The sequence below is a fragment of the Myxocyprinus asiaticus genome, chromosome 39 (genome assembly GCF_019703515.2).
Source record: "Myxocyprinus asiaticus isolate MX2 ecotype Aquarium Trade chromosome 39, UBuf_Myxa_2, whole genome shotgun sequence".
In the NCBI taxonomy this organism is placed as follows: Eukaryota; Metazoa; Chordata; class Actinopteri; order Cypriniformes; family Catostomidae; genus Myxocyprinus; species Myxocyprinus asiaticus.
In genome coordinates, this window is record NC_059382.1 from 3,234,940 (window position 1) to 3,253,748 (window position 18,809).

The 18,809-nt window shown below is 44.9% G+C and overlaps 1 protein-coding gene across 7 annotated transcripts in view; it reads left to right on the top strand.

Annotated features, from left to right (window-relative positions):
- LOC127430085 (glutamate receptor 4-like) overlaps positions 1-18,809 on the top strand; it is a 133,914-nt gene that overhangs the window by 50,103 nt on the left and 65,002 nt on the right. For 6 of the 7 annotated variants that reach the window (XR_007895409.1, XM_051679535.1, XM_051679536.1 and 3 more), the window contains exons 4-7: positions 92-276; positions 10,857-10,910; positions 12,763-12,921; positions 18,079-18,246. Coding sequence is in view for 6 of the 7 variants with exons in the window: in XM_051679535.1 (XP_051535495.1) it covers positions 92-276; positions 10,857-10,910; positions 12,763-12,921; positions 18,079-18,246 (566 nt within the window). In the remaining variant the exon portion in view is untranslated. The remainder of the gene's footprint in view (positions 1-91; positions 277-10,856; positions 10,911-12,762; positions 12,922-18,078; positions 18,247-18,809) is intronic. The other variant, XM_051679541.1, reaches the window with a different exon arrangement.

The window sequence follows — 18,809 nt, forward strand, 5'->3', positions numbered from 1 at the left end:
TTGACTGGGAACAATATTTCTGGCAGTTAACTTGACAATAAAAAGTAAATACAAAAACCATGTCTTGTATTTTTGGTGTTGTTGTTGCTAGGATACGCCATCCTGCAGGCCATAATGGAGAAGGCGGGGCAGAATGGTTGGCAGGTTAGTGCAATCTGTGTGGAGAACTTTAACGACGCGAGCTACCGAAGACTGCTGGAGGACCTGGACCGACGACAGGAGAAGAAATTCGTTATTGACCTCGAGACAGAACGGCTCCAGAACATTCTAGAACAGGTGAGGTTGACGTCTGCAAAATTCTACATCACATAAATGCACCCTGTAGTGTTTTACAAAAAGCAAGCAAAGAGAACAAAACAATTCTGCTACAGAATATACAAATTATTCTCCAATATTTAAAAGCTATATCTAGGTTTAAAAATTGCAGATTAAGTAGAAGATATCCTACAATAGCTCAATGTATATTCTTACAAAAATTTACCATGGTAAATAAAAACATAATAAAATAAAATAATTCATAATAAATAAAAGCTGATATTCTTTCTGGTATCCCAGCTTAATATGCAAAGTCAACTATAATTAAGCCATTTGTTGGTTGATTTCACCTAAACGTGTAAACACTGTAGCTTTGTGGCGCTATTAAAACATTGCTCTGTTTGTTTGAGCTTCACAACCAGACCAACATAGCAGCACTGACTCAACCAATGGCGTGAGTTTAGACCGGAACTATATGTTTGTATGACCAAAGGAAGACTAAGGAGTGTTTGGAGAAACCCATTTAAAAAAACAGTCATTAGTTTCCCAGTTCCATTTGATAACACTAGTGGCACAAAAATTACACAGTTCAGCTTTAAAGGAAAGCATAAAATCACACACATACATACACACACACTACTGAGCTAGACGGATCACAGAGCTTGAGAAAATGATCAGTGCTTTACATCTCTGATATCCGTCTCGGCTGTGATTTGTTGTTCGCACTGTTCCCTCCTGCCTGAAGAGCTTTGCTCTGTTCCTCACAGAATATGAGCACGCTCTGCCTGTCATGTGCAATGAAACTTGAGAAACATGATGTACAGACAGAAAGTGAGAAAGAGACTGAAAGAGAGACAGGAACTGGTGTTTGCAAAACTGCTTTCAAACAGCTTGAAACGGAACCGTCTCACAGTGACCTGAGCAGCAATAAACAACACATAAACTCACATGCTCAGTTTGAAGGATGCAGTAATTCAGAACATTTCAAAATAACACTTCTTCAAAGGATATTAAAAAATAACTAGATTTGCATCTCCTGACGGAAATAACAGTGCTCGCAAGGCAGCACAAGAATAGTGTTGTGTTCAAGTTTTAGGTAAGTCTGTGTTTAAGGCTTTGGTTCTGTGTAAATGAAATGGCACCAGAGACGTGTTGCCGTTGTCATGACACTCACATCTTGTTTTAAAGTCCCTCTCCAGTCACTGATTTAACCCCTAAAATCTCATCTTTGTAAATCAAAATTACATATTTAAAAGTTGTTTTTTTTCCCCATGAAAATAATCCCTTCATGCCTTAAAATGGATGATACAATGCCCTGGTTACTTGCGTAACCTCCCTTCCCTGATGGAGGGAACGGGACGTTGTGTCGATGTAGTGACACTAGGGGTCACTCTTGGGAGCCCGAGACATCTCTGGTCTTTGATAAAAGGCCAATGAAAATTGGCGAGTGGTATTTGCATGCCACTCCCCCGGACATATGGGTATAAAAGGAGCTGGTATGCAACCACTCATTCAGGTTTTATGCTGAGGAGCCGATATAAGGTCCGGCCATTTCAGCGGGTAGTTCAGCATTGTGGCAGGAGGGACACAATGTCTCATTCCCTCCATCAGGGAATGGAGGCTACGCAAGTAACCAGGACGTTCCCTATCTGTCACTCACTCGATGTTGTGTCGATGTAGTGACACTAGAGGTCCCTATACGAAATGCCACAACTGGCTGAACTGTGTTACGTGAATTGGCGGTGTGTGACCGGCAGACCATTGTGTGCCTCGTAGCCAGCACACCAGGCCAACACGTAACCTCCCCCAACATAGTTATGAGTGTCGAACGGCCCTTTGGGGACAAGTCGACTACCCAAAAGATAGAGACAGGCTAACCCAGTCGTGGCCTCTTTTCCCATTCTTTTTTTCCACTCCCTAAAAAAGAAGGGGGATTATCCGACTGGGCTGCCAGGTCTAGTCAGGAGGTGTCCCTCCCAAGGGGAGGACACCGCGGAGACCACACCTCACCCAAAGAGAGGGGGGATATTTAAGTGGAAAAAATACATCACATGATCTTGCTGACCATGTGGAGAGTCTTAAGGTAGATCCTACAATGGGGGAGGAGTTACTACAAACATGGAGACTGTGGCAGAGGGGCTCTGCCCAAGGAAGACGCAGTTTGCCAACAGGGAAACGAATTAGCGGAAGATATACATCGCATGGGGTTACCTTACAGGGAACCGCCACATGCGGAGCACCTACCCCAGAACAGGGCTCTTAGTTAGCACATGTACTGGGCCGGCAGCGAGTCTTTTTGAAAACTCGACTGCCACAGGGCTCGGAGGAAGTCAACCAGGGAACATAGTTTGTGAACACTACTGGGAATTAATGGCACACGTCTTCAGCTCAGAGGAGGTGAAAGGCACAATGTGCAAGCGATACACCCGGCTGGCTATCCCGGGCTTATCTGCTTGTATTGCGTGCCACTACCTGGGACGAAACCAGTTCCACCCGGAGGTTGTAGAACCTTGCAAAGGTGTTGGGTGTTGCCCAGCCCGCTGCTCTGCTAATATCTGTTAGAGAGGCACCCCTGTCCAGGTCCCAGGAGGCCACTACACCCCTGGTAGAATGGGCTCGTAGCCCTACCGGGGGCGGCACGTCCTGGGCGTGATATGCCATAGCTATGGCATCAATGAGCCAGTGGGCGATCCTCTGCTTGGAGACAGCGCTTCCTTTCCGCTGTGCACCAAAGCAGACAAAGAGCTGCTCAGAGATCCTAAAGCTCTGCATGCGATCCAAATAGATGCGTAAAGCGCGCACCGGACACAGCAATGACAAGGCTGGGTCTGCCTCCTCCTGAGGAAGTGCTCGCAGGTTCACCACCTGGTCCCTAAAAGGGGTCGTGGGAACCTTGGGCACATAGCCCGGTCGGGGTCTCAGGATCACGTGAGAGTAGCCGGGACCGAACTCCAGGCATGTTTCTCTGACAGAGAACGCTTGCAGGTCTCCTACCCTCTTGATGGAAGTGAGCGCAGTCAGGAGGGCAGTCTTCAAAGAGAGTGCCTTAAGCTCAGCTGACTGCAAAGGCTCAAAGGGAGCTCTCTGTAGACCCTGAAGAACTACAGAGAGGTCCCATGAGAGAATGAGGTGCGATCTGGAGGAATTCAGCCTCCTGGTGCCTCTCAGGAACCTGATGATCAGGTCATGCTTCCCTAAGGACTTACCGTCGACTGTGTCGTGGTGTGCTGCTATAGCAGCAACGTACACCTTCAAGGTGGAAGGGGACAGCTGCCCTTCCAACCTCTCCTGCAGGAAGGAAAGCACTGATCCGACTGCGCATCTCTGGGGTCTTCCTATCGGGAAGAATACCACTTAGCAAATAGACGCCACTTAAAGGCATACAGGCGCCTCATAGAGGGTGCCCTAGCCTGAGTGATCATGTCTACCACCACGGGTGGTAGACCGCTTAGGTCTTCCATGTCCCGTCCAGGGGCCAGACATGGAGATTCCAGAGTTCTGGTCGCAGGTGCCATATGGTGCCCTGTCCCTGAGAAAGAAGGTCCTTCCTCAGGGGAATTCGCCGGGGGGGATGTCGCGAGGAGCGTGAGGTCTAAGAACCACGTCTGGGTGGGCCAGTTGGGTGCTAACAGGACGACCTGCTCCTCAACCTACCTGACCTTGCACAGAGTCTGTGCAAGTAGGCTCACTGGGGGAAACGCATGCTTGTGCAGGCCAGGGGGCCAGCTGTGTGCCAGCGCGTATATACCGAGGGGTGCCTCGGTCAGGGCGTACCAGAGCGAGCAGTGGGAGGATTCTTGGGAGGTGAACAAGTTCACCTGTGCCTGTCTGAATCGACTCCAAATCAGCTGGACCACCTGAGGTGGAGTCTCCACTCTCCCCTGAGGGTAACCTGCCATGACAGCGCATCTGCTGTAGTGTTGAGGTTGCCGGGGATGTGAGTGGCTCGCAGCGACTTGAGGACTTGAGGAGGAGATGGCGGGCGAGTTGTGACATACAACGAGAGCGCAGACCGCCTTGGCGGTTGACATATGCTACCATTGCCGTGTTGTCTGTCCGAACTAACACGTGCTTGCCCTGGATCAATGGCCGAAACCTCCGCAGGGCGTGCAGAATTGCCAACAACTCGAGGCAGTTGATGTGCCAATGCAGTCGCGGCCCCGTCCACAAGCCGGCGGCTGCGTGCCCGTTGCAAACAGTGCCCCAGCCCGTTTTGGAGGCGTCTGTCGTGACCATGACGCGCCTGGAGACCTGCTCTAGGGGAACACTTGCCCGTAGAAATGAGATGTCGGTCCAAGGGCTGAAAAGACGGTAACAGACCGGCGTGATGACCACGCGATATGTCCCGTGGCACCATGCCCATCTCGGGACTCGAGACTGAAGCCAGTGCTGAAGCAGTCACATATGCATCAACCTGAGCGGGGTGGCCACCGCTGAGGATGCCATATGCCCCAGGAGCCTCTGAAAGAGTTTCAGTGGAACCGCTGTTTTCTGTTTGAACGCCTTGAAACAGGCCATCACCGACTGTGCACGCTCGTTCATGAGGCGCGCTGTCAAAGAGACTGAGTCCAACTCCAAACCGAGGAAAGAGATGCTCTGAACTGGGAGGAGCTTGCTCTTTTCCCAGTTGACCCGAAGACCTAGTCGGCTGAGGTGTGAGAGCACCAAGTCCCTGTGTGCACACAACATGTCCCAAGAATGAGCTAGGATTAGCCAATCGTCGAGATAGCTGAGAATGCGAATGCCCACTTCCCTTAACGGGGCAAGGGCTGCCTCTGCGACTTTCGTGAAGACGCGAGGGGACAAGGACAGGCCAGAAGGGAGGACCTTGTACTGATATGCCTGACCTTCGAATGCAAACCGCAGGAAGGGTCTGTGTCGAGGTAGAATCGAGACATGGAAGTACGCGTCCTTCAGGTCTACCACCACAATCCAATCTTGATGCCGGACGCTCACAAGAATGCGTTTTTGTGTCAGCATCTTGAACCGGTGTCTGTGTAAAGCCCGGTTCAGTACTCACAGGTCCAAGATTGGCCGCAACCCACTGCCTTTTTTCAGTACGATGAAGTAGGGGCTGTAAAACCCTTTCTTCATCTCAGCTGGAGGGACAGGTTCTATTGCACCCTTCCATAGGAGGGTAGCGATCTCCGCACGCAAGGTAGCAGCGTTTTCGTCCTTCACCAAGGTGAAGTGGATACAGCTCGAGCTCGAGGTGACACACCATGTCGTGGCCGTGCTGAGTCTAGGGACATCAAAGCACTTACCTGGCTCCTTGTGACCACCCCCAGAACAGCCTGGGATGGGGGAGGAAGAGGCCTGTCCTCGTGACCCATGGCGACTGTCACATCGGGGGCAGATGTGTGCCACAGCTGGGTGTGCAGGGGCGGGAAGACTGCCGCTGGAGCACCAATTCTGCAAGGAAAAACCCATGGACGGTAGTCGTGATGACGACCGTGCACACTGGGTATGTGACCCAGGGAAGGAGGAAACCGCTCTTTTGCTGAACTGTTGGGTACCGCAGCCACTTGGGCATGCGGCGAAATCAAACAAAAAGGCAACAAAAGATTCTCCACCCGGCCCTCCACTGGGGGATGGAGTGGTTTTCCTACCAGCTCCAGTTGAGTGGGTTTCTTCGACCCTGGGTCGTCCGTCTCAGGTTCGCTTTGATGACCTTTGTGGGTTCTTAGCGGCAGACTGTGAGACAGGTGGCATCTGCTTCCTGTGGTGGGCTCCACGCCAGGGCCGGGTCGAAGTGGCGGGCTGCGGCAGAGCCGGTGCAGTCACTGCAGGGGGACACCCTTGGCAACGAGCAGACAGGGTGCGGGATCTTGAGCCGTGTCGGGGCAGGATATGCCGGATAGCCTCCATCTGCTGCTTCACCGTCGAGAAATGCTGGGCAAAGTCCTCGACTGTGTTGCCGAATAGGCCAGCCTGGGAAATGGAGGAAGCAAGGAACCGTGTCTTGTCAGCCTCACCCATCTTGACCAGATTGAGCCAAAGGTGGCGCTCCTGGACCACTAATGTGGACATCGTCTGCCCGAGAGACCGCGCCGAGACCTTCGTCGCTCGGAGAGCGAGACTGGTCGCCGAGCGCAGTTCCTGCATCAGACCTGGGGTGGAACTACCCTAGTGCAGTTCTTTTAGTGCCTTGGCTTGGTGGACCTGCAGGAGAGCCATGGCGTGCAGGGCAGAGGCGGCTTGTCCAGCAGCACTGTAGGCTTTAGCCATCAGGGACGACGTGAACCTACAGGGCTTGGACGGGAGCTTTGGGCGTCCGCGCCAGGTGGTGGCGCTCTGCGGGCATAGGTGCACCGCGAGCGCCTTATTCACCTGGGGAATCACCGTATAGCCCCTGGCCGCCCCGCCATTGAGGGTAGTGAGGGCAGGGGAATTCAGGAATCGGGACTGGGCAGTAAAAGGTGCCCCCCACGATTTCATCAGCTCCTCGTGCACTTCCGGGAAGAAAGGCACTGGAGGGGGGCGGGGCTGCTTTGAGTGGCGCCGCGAGCCCAGGAACCAATCATCGAGCCACGAGGGTTCAGGGGAGAGCGGAGGGTTCCACTCTAGCCTGAGGCTCGCGGCCGCCTGGGAAAGCATGTCCATCATCAGCCTGTGACTGGGCAATCGTCCCCGAAGGGGAGAGCCCAGCTGAGGCTTCTGCGTCCGACTGGACAAGCCCGCTCTCCGATGCTGCACTCGAGAGCTCATCAGCTTCGCAGGCTCCGAACAAAAGGCAAGACGAGCCATGAGACAAGCCGGCAGACTCATCCGGAAGCCTGATCGGGGCAGACGAGCATGCTGGGGAATGGGATGTCCGCACGGGGATACCCGGCGGAGGCGATCCCATTGGGGTCCCCAAATTGCCCCTAGTGCTAGTCGCGCTGGCCTCAAACCCGTAGGTAGAAGGACCAAGGCGGGGAGCCGCTGGGGTGGCTTCCATGACCGCAAAGTTGCCATGGTCATGTTCTCACAGTGAGAACATGAACCATCTACGAATGCTGCCTCCGTGTGGGTCGCGCCCAGACACGAAAGACAGCGATCATGACCGTCTGAAGTTGAGAGGTAACGACCGCAACCAGGAATAACAAACAATCGGAAAGTCATCTTTAAAAAGACGTTCCGTGTGTGCCGCTCTTTTAGAGAAATATACTCTTTTAGAGAAATATACTCCTTCAGAAACTATACTCTCTTTTTATTGCCGAAGCGCCCAGGGGCATTCTCTGCAGTGCACCAGTGCAGAGGAGGGAGAAGCCGCTGAAATGTGCTGTCAGATCCAGCAGAGGTGAATGAACAGTAAGAATTCAGCTCAATGAGCATGACCGTTCGGCTCCGAACAGAAAATCTGAATGAGTGGTTGCATACCAGCTCCTTTTATACCCGTATGTCCAGGGGAGTGGCATGCAAATACCACTCGCCAATTTTCATTGGCCTTTTATCAAAGACCAGAGGTGTCTCGGGCTCTCAAGAGTGACCCCTATTGTCACTACATCGACACAACTTTGAGTGAGTGACAGATAGGAAACTCTACATCTTTGCCTCATTTAGTATGCATGGATCGATGAATATGCAAATTAGTCCCCGCCTCCATCTCCACTCACCACTGCACCGCTTGCCTGCAGCTCGGACTTGCTGTGTCCCCAGGATAAATTGATGGTACCGCGTTGGGCTTCAATATAAATTTAGTGGAAAAACCCATCTGTTTTTGGGTAAAATTTTCAAAACTGTTCTCTGGAAAATGACTACTGCAAACCTGAGTTTACTCTGGAAGATTTGCTAGGACATTACGATTTTTCCAAGTAAACTGCACCCATTTATCTCAGATTTTCAGATTCTTTGGTAAAACTTGAAGGCTCACCATTTGTCCTTTCGCAACTTTGAATCCAAAAACAGAACATGTCTTGTAAAATACCGATGCGTACCTACACCTGGCTTCTCCTGATTCCCCTTTCTTCACCGTAGTGTATGCTATTGATATGGAAAGCCCCACCCCGCAATTTGACGGGATTGGTTCCTTAGGTTTGTGACGTGTGAAACCCTGGCTGTCTGAATCCGTGTTTTTGAGATTGTCTTTGGTACACTGCAGTTCCAAGGCGAAAATGCTCAGCCATGGCGTTGACTGCTGATTTCTAGCATATAAAAAAACACCATATGGATATGTAAACAAGGTTAAAAACTTCATTTTCACTGGAGGGGGTCTTTAAGTCTGCTGTACAAAAGAATCAAAATATTGACACCATGTTTGCAATGTAAATGCGGCTGATTAAAAAGATATGAGAAGGAAGAGTCCAGTCAATTCTGTAAGCAAGTATATTTGAAGACCTCCAGAAGCCTACGATTGGCGGGTGAGTGGCACCTCATGGTGCCATCTCACAGAGGCAAAACATCACTCTGCCGGACCTTCACTTTAAAGGAATGTTCCGGGTTCAATACAAGTTTAGCTCAATCAACAGCATTTGTGGCATAATATTGATTACCACAAAATTTTCGACTCGTCTTTCTTTTTCTTTAAAAATAAATAAAAATCTTGGTCATAGTGAGGCACTTAAAGTCAATGTGGGCCAATTTTTGAACATTAAGGGTGTACTCATACTAGGTGTACCGTGCACGTTTGACCCCCAAAGTCCAGTTCGTTTGACTAGTGTGATCACTCCGTTGTCACGGAGAAATTCACGGAGGTAGGGATATGGACTCAATCACAGGGTTTATTGAACAGGTGAAAGAAGCAGTGATGAAAACAACAGGTGAGTCAATCCAGATACAGTAGAGGTACAAACAGCAGGTAAGTAATATCCAGACAGGGAAGTAATGCGATGTACAGAAGAATGGTTATCTCACAACAGTCTTTGACATTTGCAGGAAACTTAAACGACACAGGAGAGTCCAAACACAGGAGGATAAACGGAGAATGAACTAACACGAAACACAGATGAGGAAAACAATAACAAGGTAAATATATTAATAGGTGGGAGGCTCGTAGGGTGGAGCCATGGAAAGCAGAGCCATGGGAGGCTCAATGGGCAGAGCCATGGAAGGCAGAACCATGTGAGGCTTGAGGGGCGGAGCTTTGGAAGGTGGAGCTGTGGGAGGCTCAAAGGGTGGAGCCGTGGAAGGCGGAGCCATGGAAGGCTTGGAGCAAGGCCGTATACAACTTTGTTGTATATTCTACAAGAAGAAGATCTTGTCTGAACAGCTCCAGAAATACACCAGTCAGCTCCATGATCCTAATGATTGTGCTTGTCAGTATTGGTGGAATATTGGAAGCCCCCGTTGAGTCCTTATTGGTGGTCTGTTCTTCTGTCACGGAGAAATTCATGGAGGCAGGGATATGGACTCAATCGCGGGGTTTATTGAACAAGTGAAAGAAGCAGTGATGAAAACAACAAGTGAGTCAATCCAGATACAGTAGGGGTACAAACAGCAGGTAAGTAATATCCAGACAGGGAAGTAATGCGATGTACAGAAGAATGGTTAACTCACAACAGTCCTTGACATTTGCAGGAAATTTAAATGACAAAGGAGAGTCCAAACACAGGAGGATAAACGGAGGATAAACCAACATGAAACACAGATGAGGAGAACAATAACAAAGTAAGTATATTAACAGGTAAGTTAGACAAAACTAGGAAGTCCGTAGTCTCAGGGAAGACATTGACGAGAACAAACAAAGAGTGAGTAGGCTGGGTATAAAAGCAGTCCTTGATTAGTCACTAATGATGTACAGGTGCGTGTGATCAAAGCTTTGGGGAGATTGAGCGCTGTGTCGGCAGTGAGGGAGAGCAGAGTGTGGAGTGAGAGAGGGAGTCCGGTGGATCCGTGACATCCGTACCATGCCCGGGCATGGTACGCTGAACCGTGCCTTGGCTCACTTAAAGAGGTGGGCTCGGGCACAGTTCAGTTGGCTCAGGCATGGTACGCATCTAGTGTAATCGCTAACCGTGACCGAGCTCGGAACTTGAAACATGACGTCAATGATGCGACTGGGTAAAGGGATCACTTTGGTCTATGGCATAGGTGCAGTGTTTACTGGAAATTTGGGCAGACAAGAGTGTACAGGAACAACTGGATACAACACACAAGAACTACGAGATATTTGGTGAAATTCAGGACTATCTTCATGCTTGTGGATACCAAAGAACCACTGAGAAATGACGGGACAAGCTGAAAAAACTGCAGGTTCAGCATCTGAAGGTATGGGATGCACTCCATAAATCTGGCAGCTCGTTGGATGAAAAGGATAAATTCCAGTGGGACAATGCTGTCAACAATTAGGCATGTGAGAGGGCCGTGTGTCACCGCGCCCCGAACGACTCAAAATAAGCCACAAAGTAAGTAACATTACAATTTACGTAAAAAATTCAAAAATTGACCCCATTGACTTCCATTATAAGTGCCTCACTGTAACCTCAATTTTTTCTTTTTTTTTAAAAGAAAAGGAGAGACGAGTCAAAATTATTTTTTGTGGTAATCAACATTATGCCACAAATGCTGTCGATTGAGCTCAACTTGTATTGAACCCGGAACTTTCCTTTAACTGATCCTTTTAACTGTTCCACCTCAGCAACTGATTCTAGTCACTCATTCTTTCTATATTTCTCTTTCAGGTGGTTAGTGTAGGAAAACAAGTGAAAGGATATCACTACATCATCGCTAACCTGGTGAGTGCTGGCACTGGTTTATCCACCTCTGTGAAAGCCACAGTCATTGAGGAGTACAGGAAATGAACGAATGTAGAGGACATTGTGTCCTCTGGAAGTAATTCTCCCTGATAGAGTGCTCTGTGAAACCAACACTGTCTCATGACAACTCATAATAATTCATATGAGATGGTGAAATCATAAGATATCATACGACTTGGCTTGCACAAAAAGGTACGACTTTTAGACCAACCAATCAACAAACAGAAAAAAAAAAATAGATACAATACAGGCATCGAAGTTTAGCTTGCCTCCTATCCATCGCATGTCAGTCAACTTGAGAACGTGCATGTGCATTAGCTGAAGCAGCCCAAAAAATAGTGTTTTTAAGTGTGATCTAAAGTAAAGAGGCACAATGTTTGATACCACTGTCGTCAGATGTTACTGTTGATTTCAAATATCAGCAGTAACAGTGGGACAATGTTGTAAGTTGCTTTGGATAAAAGCGTCTGCCAAATGAATAAATGTAAATGTGAATGTAAATATGTTCTTTGATCGTAATCTTGACTAACACTTTTGGAAATTTCAGTCTTTAGCTGTACTTTTTTTGCCGCTTGTTTACATTGTAAATAGCTGCCCAGCCTGCCCAGGAGCATTCCAAAGATGGCCTTTGACTTTGATGTCAATAACCTATAATATGCTTCCTAGGGGTGTAAATCACAAGTTTCAACATAATACGATCTTATATAGTTTCTCTTATCAATTCTCGGCCAGCGATCTGATGTTTGCCACTACCTCAAAGTGTGCCGTGATGTGATTTCTTTTCCATGCAATATACTTTGAATATTTTATTGAGCTTTCTGAAAAGTGCAAATTCAGTATCCATTCTTTTGATGACAGCTCATTGCCTTGTGGAATTGTCACTGAATTGACAATTTGTCATCTACAACAGTCAAGCACGTCTTTCAATGCAAATTACTTACACACTGTCCCCACAACTTTTTTCTGACAGGAGAGTATGTGCTATCCGTGTTTTACATCTTCCACAGTTGTATTGAAAATTGTGAAACAGGTTTCCTTTTCATTTCCTCTCCTTTTTCCTATCCTTTGCTTATTCCTTTCCTAATTTCTAACCCAATTCCCTTCCAGTTCATTCCTTTTTCCTTTCCTTTACAAACCAAGTATCATGGGCTCTTTTCTTATGAAAAAGTTATCTTACCAACTGCTATAATCTGCATCTTATCCAAATCTTTTATTTGAGGTATAAATTAACTATGTTATTATACGTTATGAGATTCTATGACTGTGTAATCTCCTTAGACAAACATTTTTAGTAGAATGGGGAATAATGTCTCATACTGTGTACAAAACAAAGTCCATACAGAAATGGCTTTCTGAGTATGGTGTCTGAATGGGAGCAAATTTCCACAAGCATATTCCAACATCTATTAGAAAGCTCAACTAGGAGAGTGAAAGCTGTTAGGAAGGACCAACTCCCAATTAAAGCTTTTGAAATTTGAGTGTCCACATACTTTTGGCTATGAAGTCTAGTTTAGCATTTATTTATTAGATGGTACATTCCTTAGGAACAGTATTTAGTCTCTAGAAACTCTGACTATGATGGAATGTTGAATCTGAATTCTGTTACGTGTGATTTATTTTTGCTGTGCTTTAACATACTCTGTTGACATTTGTTAGTGTCAGCAGAAAAGATATTAAGAAATGTTATATTTCACTCTCTCTTACTTTCTCATTCTCTGCTTAACATTTACACATTAGCAATCTTATTTTCTTTAATCTCCAATTTTTTATCTTTGTATTGAATCGGTTTCATTTGCTTTTGCTCTCAATCTCTCTGTCTTTCTCTCGACAGGGTTTTAAGGATATCTCTCTAGAGAGGTTTATGCACGGTGGGGCAAATGTAACTGGTTTTCAGTTGGTGGATTTCAGCAAACCAATGGTGATCAAGCTAATGCAACGCTGGAACAAACTAGACCAGAGGGAGTACCCCGGTTCTGAGAGCCCACCCCGGGTAAACACAAATTCATTTACAATATAATTAAACACCAAAGCAAACACCAATAAACTAACAACAACAAAAGAAAAACAAACACTCGTGGGGGGGCTTTTTAGCACCTGATTCACTAAATGAATTATGCAAATCAGGTAAATGCATGAACATGCCCCAAAACATAGTGTAGAATGCAATTTGGATGATGCAATTCACCATTTTGCAGGCTGATTTTGAGTGCAATGCTGTGATACAACAGACTCTGTGGTCTGGCACATATTTATTTACATACAGTTGTGCTCAAAAGTTTGTATACCCTTGGAGAACTGGTAATATATGTACCATTTTTAAAGAAAACATGAGTGAGCAGGCAAAACACATTTCTTTTATTTCTTATGGGATTCATATTCAACTGTAGGTTATAACAGAATGGCACAATCATAAAACAAAACATGGCAACAAAGAAAAAAATAAAATGACCCCTGTTCAAAAGTCTGCTTACCCTTAGTTCTTAATACTGTGTATTGCCCCCTTTAGCATCAATGACAGCATGCAGTCTTTTGTAATAGTTGTCTATGAGGCCCCAAATTCTTGCAGGTGGTATAGCTGCCCATTCGTCTTGGCAAAATGCCTCCAGGTCATGCTAAGTCTTTGGTCGTCTTGCATGAACTGCACGTTTGAGATCTCCCCAGAGTGGCTCGATGATATTAAGGTCAGGAGACTGTGATGGCCTCTCCAGAACCTTCACCTTTTTCTGCTGGAACCACTTGAGTGTCAACTTGGCCATGTGCTTAGGGTCATTGTCGTGCTGGAAAGTCCAAGAGCGACCCATGCGCAGCTTTCGTGCAGAAGAATGCAAATTGTCTGCCAGTATTTTCTGATAACATGCTGCATTCATCTTGCCATCAGTTTTCACAAGATTTCCGTGCCTTTAGAGCTCACACACCCCCAAAACATCAGTGAGCCACCACCATGATTCACAGTGGCGATGGTATTCTTTTCACTATAGGCCCTCTCCAAACATAGCGCTAATGATTGTTACCATAAAGCTCTATTTTGGTCTCGTCACTCCAAATTACAGTGTGCCAGAAGCTGAGGCGTGTCAAGGTGTTGTGGAGCATATTGTAATTGGGCTTTTTTGTGGCATTGGTGCAGTAAAGGCTTCTTTCTGGCAACTCGACCATGCAGCTCATTTTTGTTCAAGTATCGTCGTATTATGCTCCTTGAAACAACCACACCATCTTTTTACAGAGCAGCATGTATTTCTCCTGAGGTTACCTGTGGGTTTTTCTTTTTATCCCGAAAATTCTTCTGGCAGTTGTGGCTGAAATCTTTCTTGGTCTACCTGACCTTGGCTTGGATTTTGAATTTTCCACTTCTTAATAAGTGATTGAACAGTACTGACTGGCATTTTCAAGGCTTTGGATATCTTTTTATATCCTTTTCCATCTTTATAAAGTTCCATTACCTTGTTACGCAGGTCTTTTGACAGTTCTTTTCTGCTCCCCATGGCTCAGTATCTAGCCTGCTCAGTGCATCCACGTGAGAGCTAACAAACTCATTGACTATTTATACACAGACACTAATTGTAATTTAAAAAGCTACAGGTGTGGGAAATCAACCTTTAATTGCCATTTAAATGTGTGTGTCACCTTGTGTGTCTGTAACAAGGCCAAACATTCAAGGGTATGTAAACTTTTGGTCAGGGCCATTTGGGTGATTTCTGTTATCATTATGATTTAAAAAGGAGCCAAACAACTATGTGATAATAAATGGCTTCATATGATCACTATCCTTAAATAAACAACAAAAGGACAAGAACAAAAATAACAACAAGAAAGGCTGCTCAGCAAGGAAGAAGCCACTGCTCCAAAACCGCCATAAAAAAGCCAGACTTCAGTTTGCAAGTGCACATGGGGACAAAGATCCTACTTTTTGGAGAAATGTCCTCTGGTCTTATGAAATAATGGCCATAATGACCATCGTTATGGTTGGAGGAAAAAGGGTGAGGCTTGCAAGCCGAAGAACATCATCCCAACCAAGAAGCATGGGGGTGGCAGCATCATGTTGTGGGGGTGCTTTGCTGCAGGAGGGACTGGTGCACTTCACAAAAAATGAGGGAGGAAAATTATGTGGATATACTGAAGCAACATCTCAAGACATCAGCCAGGAAGTTAAAGCTTGGTCACAAATGGGTCTTCCAAATGGACAATGACCCCAAGCATACCTCCAAAGTTGTGGCAAAATGGTTTAAGGACAACAAAGTCAAGGTATTGGAGTGACCATCATAAAGCCCTGACCTCAATCCAATAGAAAATTTGTGGGCAGAACTGAAAAAGTGTGTGCGAGCAAGGAGGCCTACAAACCTGACTCAGTTACACCAGTTCTGTCTGGAGGAATGAGCCAAAATTCCAGCAACTTATTGTGAGAAGCTTGTGGAAGGAAACCCAAAACGTTTGACCCAAATTAAACAATTTAAAGGCAAACACTAACAAAGTGTATGTAAACTTCTGACCCACTGGGAATGTGATTAAAGAAATAAAAGCTGAAAGAAATCATTCTCTCTACTATTATTCTGATATTTCACATTCTTAAAATAAAGTAGTGATCCTAACTGACCTAAGACAGGGAATGTTTTCTATGATTAAATGTCAGGAATTGTGAAAAAACAAGTTTAAATGTATTTGGTTAAGGTGTATGTAAATTTCTGACTTCAAATGTAGCTATATTAAAGTACCTTCTGGATAATTCTTTATCTGCTCAAATAGTGCATATTGAAATGGTTGTTCACTGCTGCAGCCAATAGCAGGTCAGTTAAATCAGGTTGGATTTTGGATTAGAATCCTGTTAGACCCATGTGGCAGAATTCCAGTCACAGATGTTTAGCCAATCAGACTGTGACAGGGCAAATCCATCATCATGCTTTAGCCAATAAAATTCAACAGGCAGCAGCTCTGCCCATATTTTAGTCAATTAAGCCATGACAGACTGCAGGAATAACCACATGTTAGCCAACTGAATGGGGACTGTTTTAAAAAAAAAAAAAACATAGAAACTTCCCCAGCTGAAATTTTTTATTTTGTTAATACGTTTCTGAAGCAAGATAAACATAAATGATGATTAAAGCCACAATATGTATTGAGTAATGCACTATTTTGTAGAGGGGGTCAAACTGACAATTTTCACCTTTGATTGTGGAACAAAAATAATCATAAATGTAGCAGTGTCATTATTTTATATGTATACAAAGAGAGGACGGTCTATTACTAACATCAGTTGATTTCAGCACCCCTTGTTGCATTGTAAGCCACTGATGTAAGTCCAAAATTTGGCAAACAACCCATTTTTTTGTGTTGTTTTTCCAAAATTGGAGTGCCTATATCTTCAGAATTCTTTTAGATTCTGGTTCAGATTTAGACATTTCTTTTTTGTTTCTTAATTTTAAAGCCCAGTATGGTTAAATCTCAAAGATATTGGAACTCAATTTGGCTGAAAATTTAAATTTGTTTAATTTAGCCAATTCTCAATGTTCAAAATCCAAATGTGGGTCACATGGGATGAAGACCTGAAGTACAAATAATGTTGAAACTAGCGTACCTTTAGTTATTCACATAAAAACAATGTCAAAATCTCGATTTTTGAAAGTCCAAAAGTATTAAAACTGTATTTTTGCAATTCTGTTTGGTATAGTGGCACAGAAATGATACATTTCACCAAAAGATATACTATATTTCCAGCAAGCTTACTTTATGGCTAACTGCTGACAAGCCTGGGCATTATAAACGCATTCTAGAGATCATTGTGTTTTGTTCCATGCATTGTGCTATGTCAAGTCCTGTGTGTATCCTTCAGTTTTATGAGGTTATCAAGTTTTTTTTATATTTATTTGACAGCACTGACAAAACACACACACACACACACACACACACACACACACACATACAGTACCCTCACCTCCTCATTCTGTTCCTCTCTCAAAACTGTTCTTTTTGCCCTCTGTCGATAACCTGGTGCTTCTTCTCAACGCTCATTGATTATAGCTTCCATCCTGCAAACGCTGACCAGTATAAATTATCATAGTAAAATCAGACCATTTTTATAGGTTCATTAGAGCACATTTTACAGGCAGGCGCCCTGACGATCTTCCTCTCTCGCCCTTATTTTCTGCTGGCTCCTCGGTAATAATTGTTGTGTATTTCTATCTTACCCTGGATGTTAATTGGATGTTATTATGCCTCTGCTAGAACCATAAATCTTTATTTGTGCTGATTAGGTTCATTCATAATGACTCCTGTCAGTATGTGCCCTCTGTTCCAGCCAATGAGACTTATTCTGTATTATTGGCTTGAATTTATTCATGCAAATACTTGTGATTCTATATTATTTTACGGAAATCATAACAGAATTTTTTTTTGTTTTTTTGTTCATTGTTAAGGTTGGATGTTTTTTTTTTTTTTCTGCCTGTACTCCAAAAAGCTCAAAAAAAAAAAAGACAAAAAAAAGATGAGAACCATGTGCTGTTTTATCCTGTATTATTAGAGATATCTCAGATACTTCAAGATTGGCCCGCAGGCCAAATCTAGCCCCTTTTGAGGTTATCAGGGGGCTGTGCCCACCACAATCAAGCAAAAAAAGACAACGCCTTTTTATAATGACTTAAACTGTCTACAATGCAAGTCAGCATGTTACAGTCTTGATTATAGTGTTCTAAAGTGCATTGCTTCACCTGAAGTGTAGACAGGAAATGTTTAATATAAGTGTAAAACTTAAAGTTAAATTATATTTGAGACGTGTGAAGCAAAGCAGTGGGGGCAGTGGTAGCTCAGCAGTTAAGGCTCTGGGTCACTAATCAGAAGGTTGGGGGTTCAAGCCCCAGCACTACCAAGATGTCAGTGTTGGGCCCTTGAGCAAGGCCCTTGACCCTATCTGCTCCAGGGGTGCTGTATCATGGCTGACCCTGCACTCTGACCCCAGCCTAGCTGGGATATGTGAAAAAGAAGAATTTCACTGTATATGTATAATGTGTGATGAATAAAGAAATTTATTAATTAAGCATCAAGATACACAAACATTGGTGATTTGCACCATATTCAAACATCATTCTGCATGCATTTCTAGCAGCAAAGATTTGTGATTGGAAAATGATGCAAGGAAACAACATTTTGTTTTCCTCTTCAGTACTCATCCTCTCTGACATATGATGGCGTGTTGGTGATGGCTGAGGCATTTCGAAATCTACGCAGACAGAAGATTGACATCTCTCGCAGAGGCAATGCTGGAGACTGTCTGGCCAACCCTGCTGCTCCTTGGAACCAGGGCATTGACATGGAACGTACTCTGAAACAGGTGAGAGTGGGCGGGACTCTGTTAAACAGGTGAGGTCTGAGACCACCTCGATGAGACTGTCTTGGTTCGATTCCAAACAAACTCTGGAGTGGTTCGCTTGTGGTGAGAATACAATCCGTCCCAATAGACAAGCAAATCAACCAATATTCTTATGATAACCATGAGCGTACCTGATGGATCATTGGAGAAGAAATCTGTAGGTAATTTTAGTAGCTACGGTCACTTCTCTTTGTTGGATAGCAGCAAAGCAGACACAGGTAGGACAGTGTTAGCAACTTTTTGACATATAAAAACAAGAAAGAAAAGCATTTAGGAGGTATGAAATAGAACTAGTGCATCAGTTTTCATTTAAGTCATCTTTGTGGCTTCACCCTCTCTACTGCTTTTTATGTGTGTTTGTGTGCAAGCTTGAGAGCTATGTGACTATGAAAACAGGCAATTTTCAATGCAGAAATAACAAAAACTAACGAATGGCAGATAAAAATAACCATGACAGAACTTGAATGAATTGAAGATCACTTGTTGCGTGATTTAAAAAAAAAAAAAAAAAAGTCTTTCAGCTT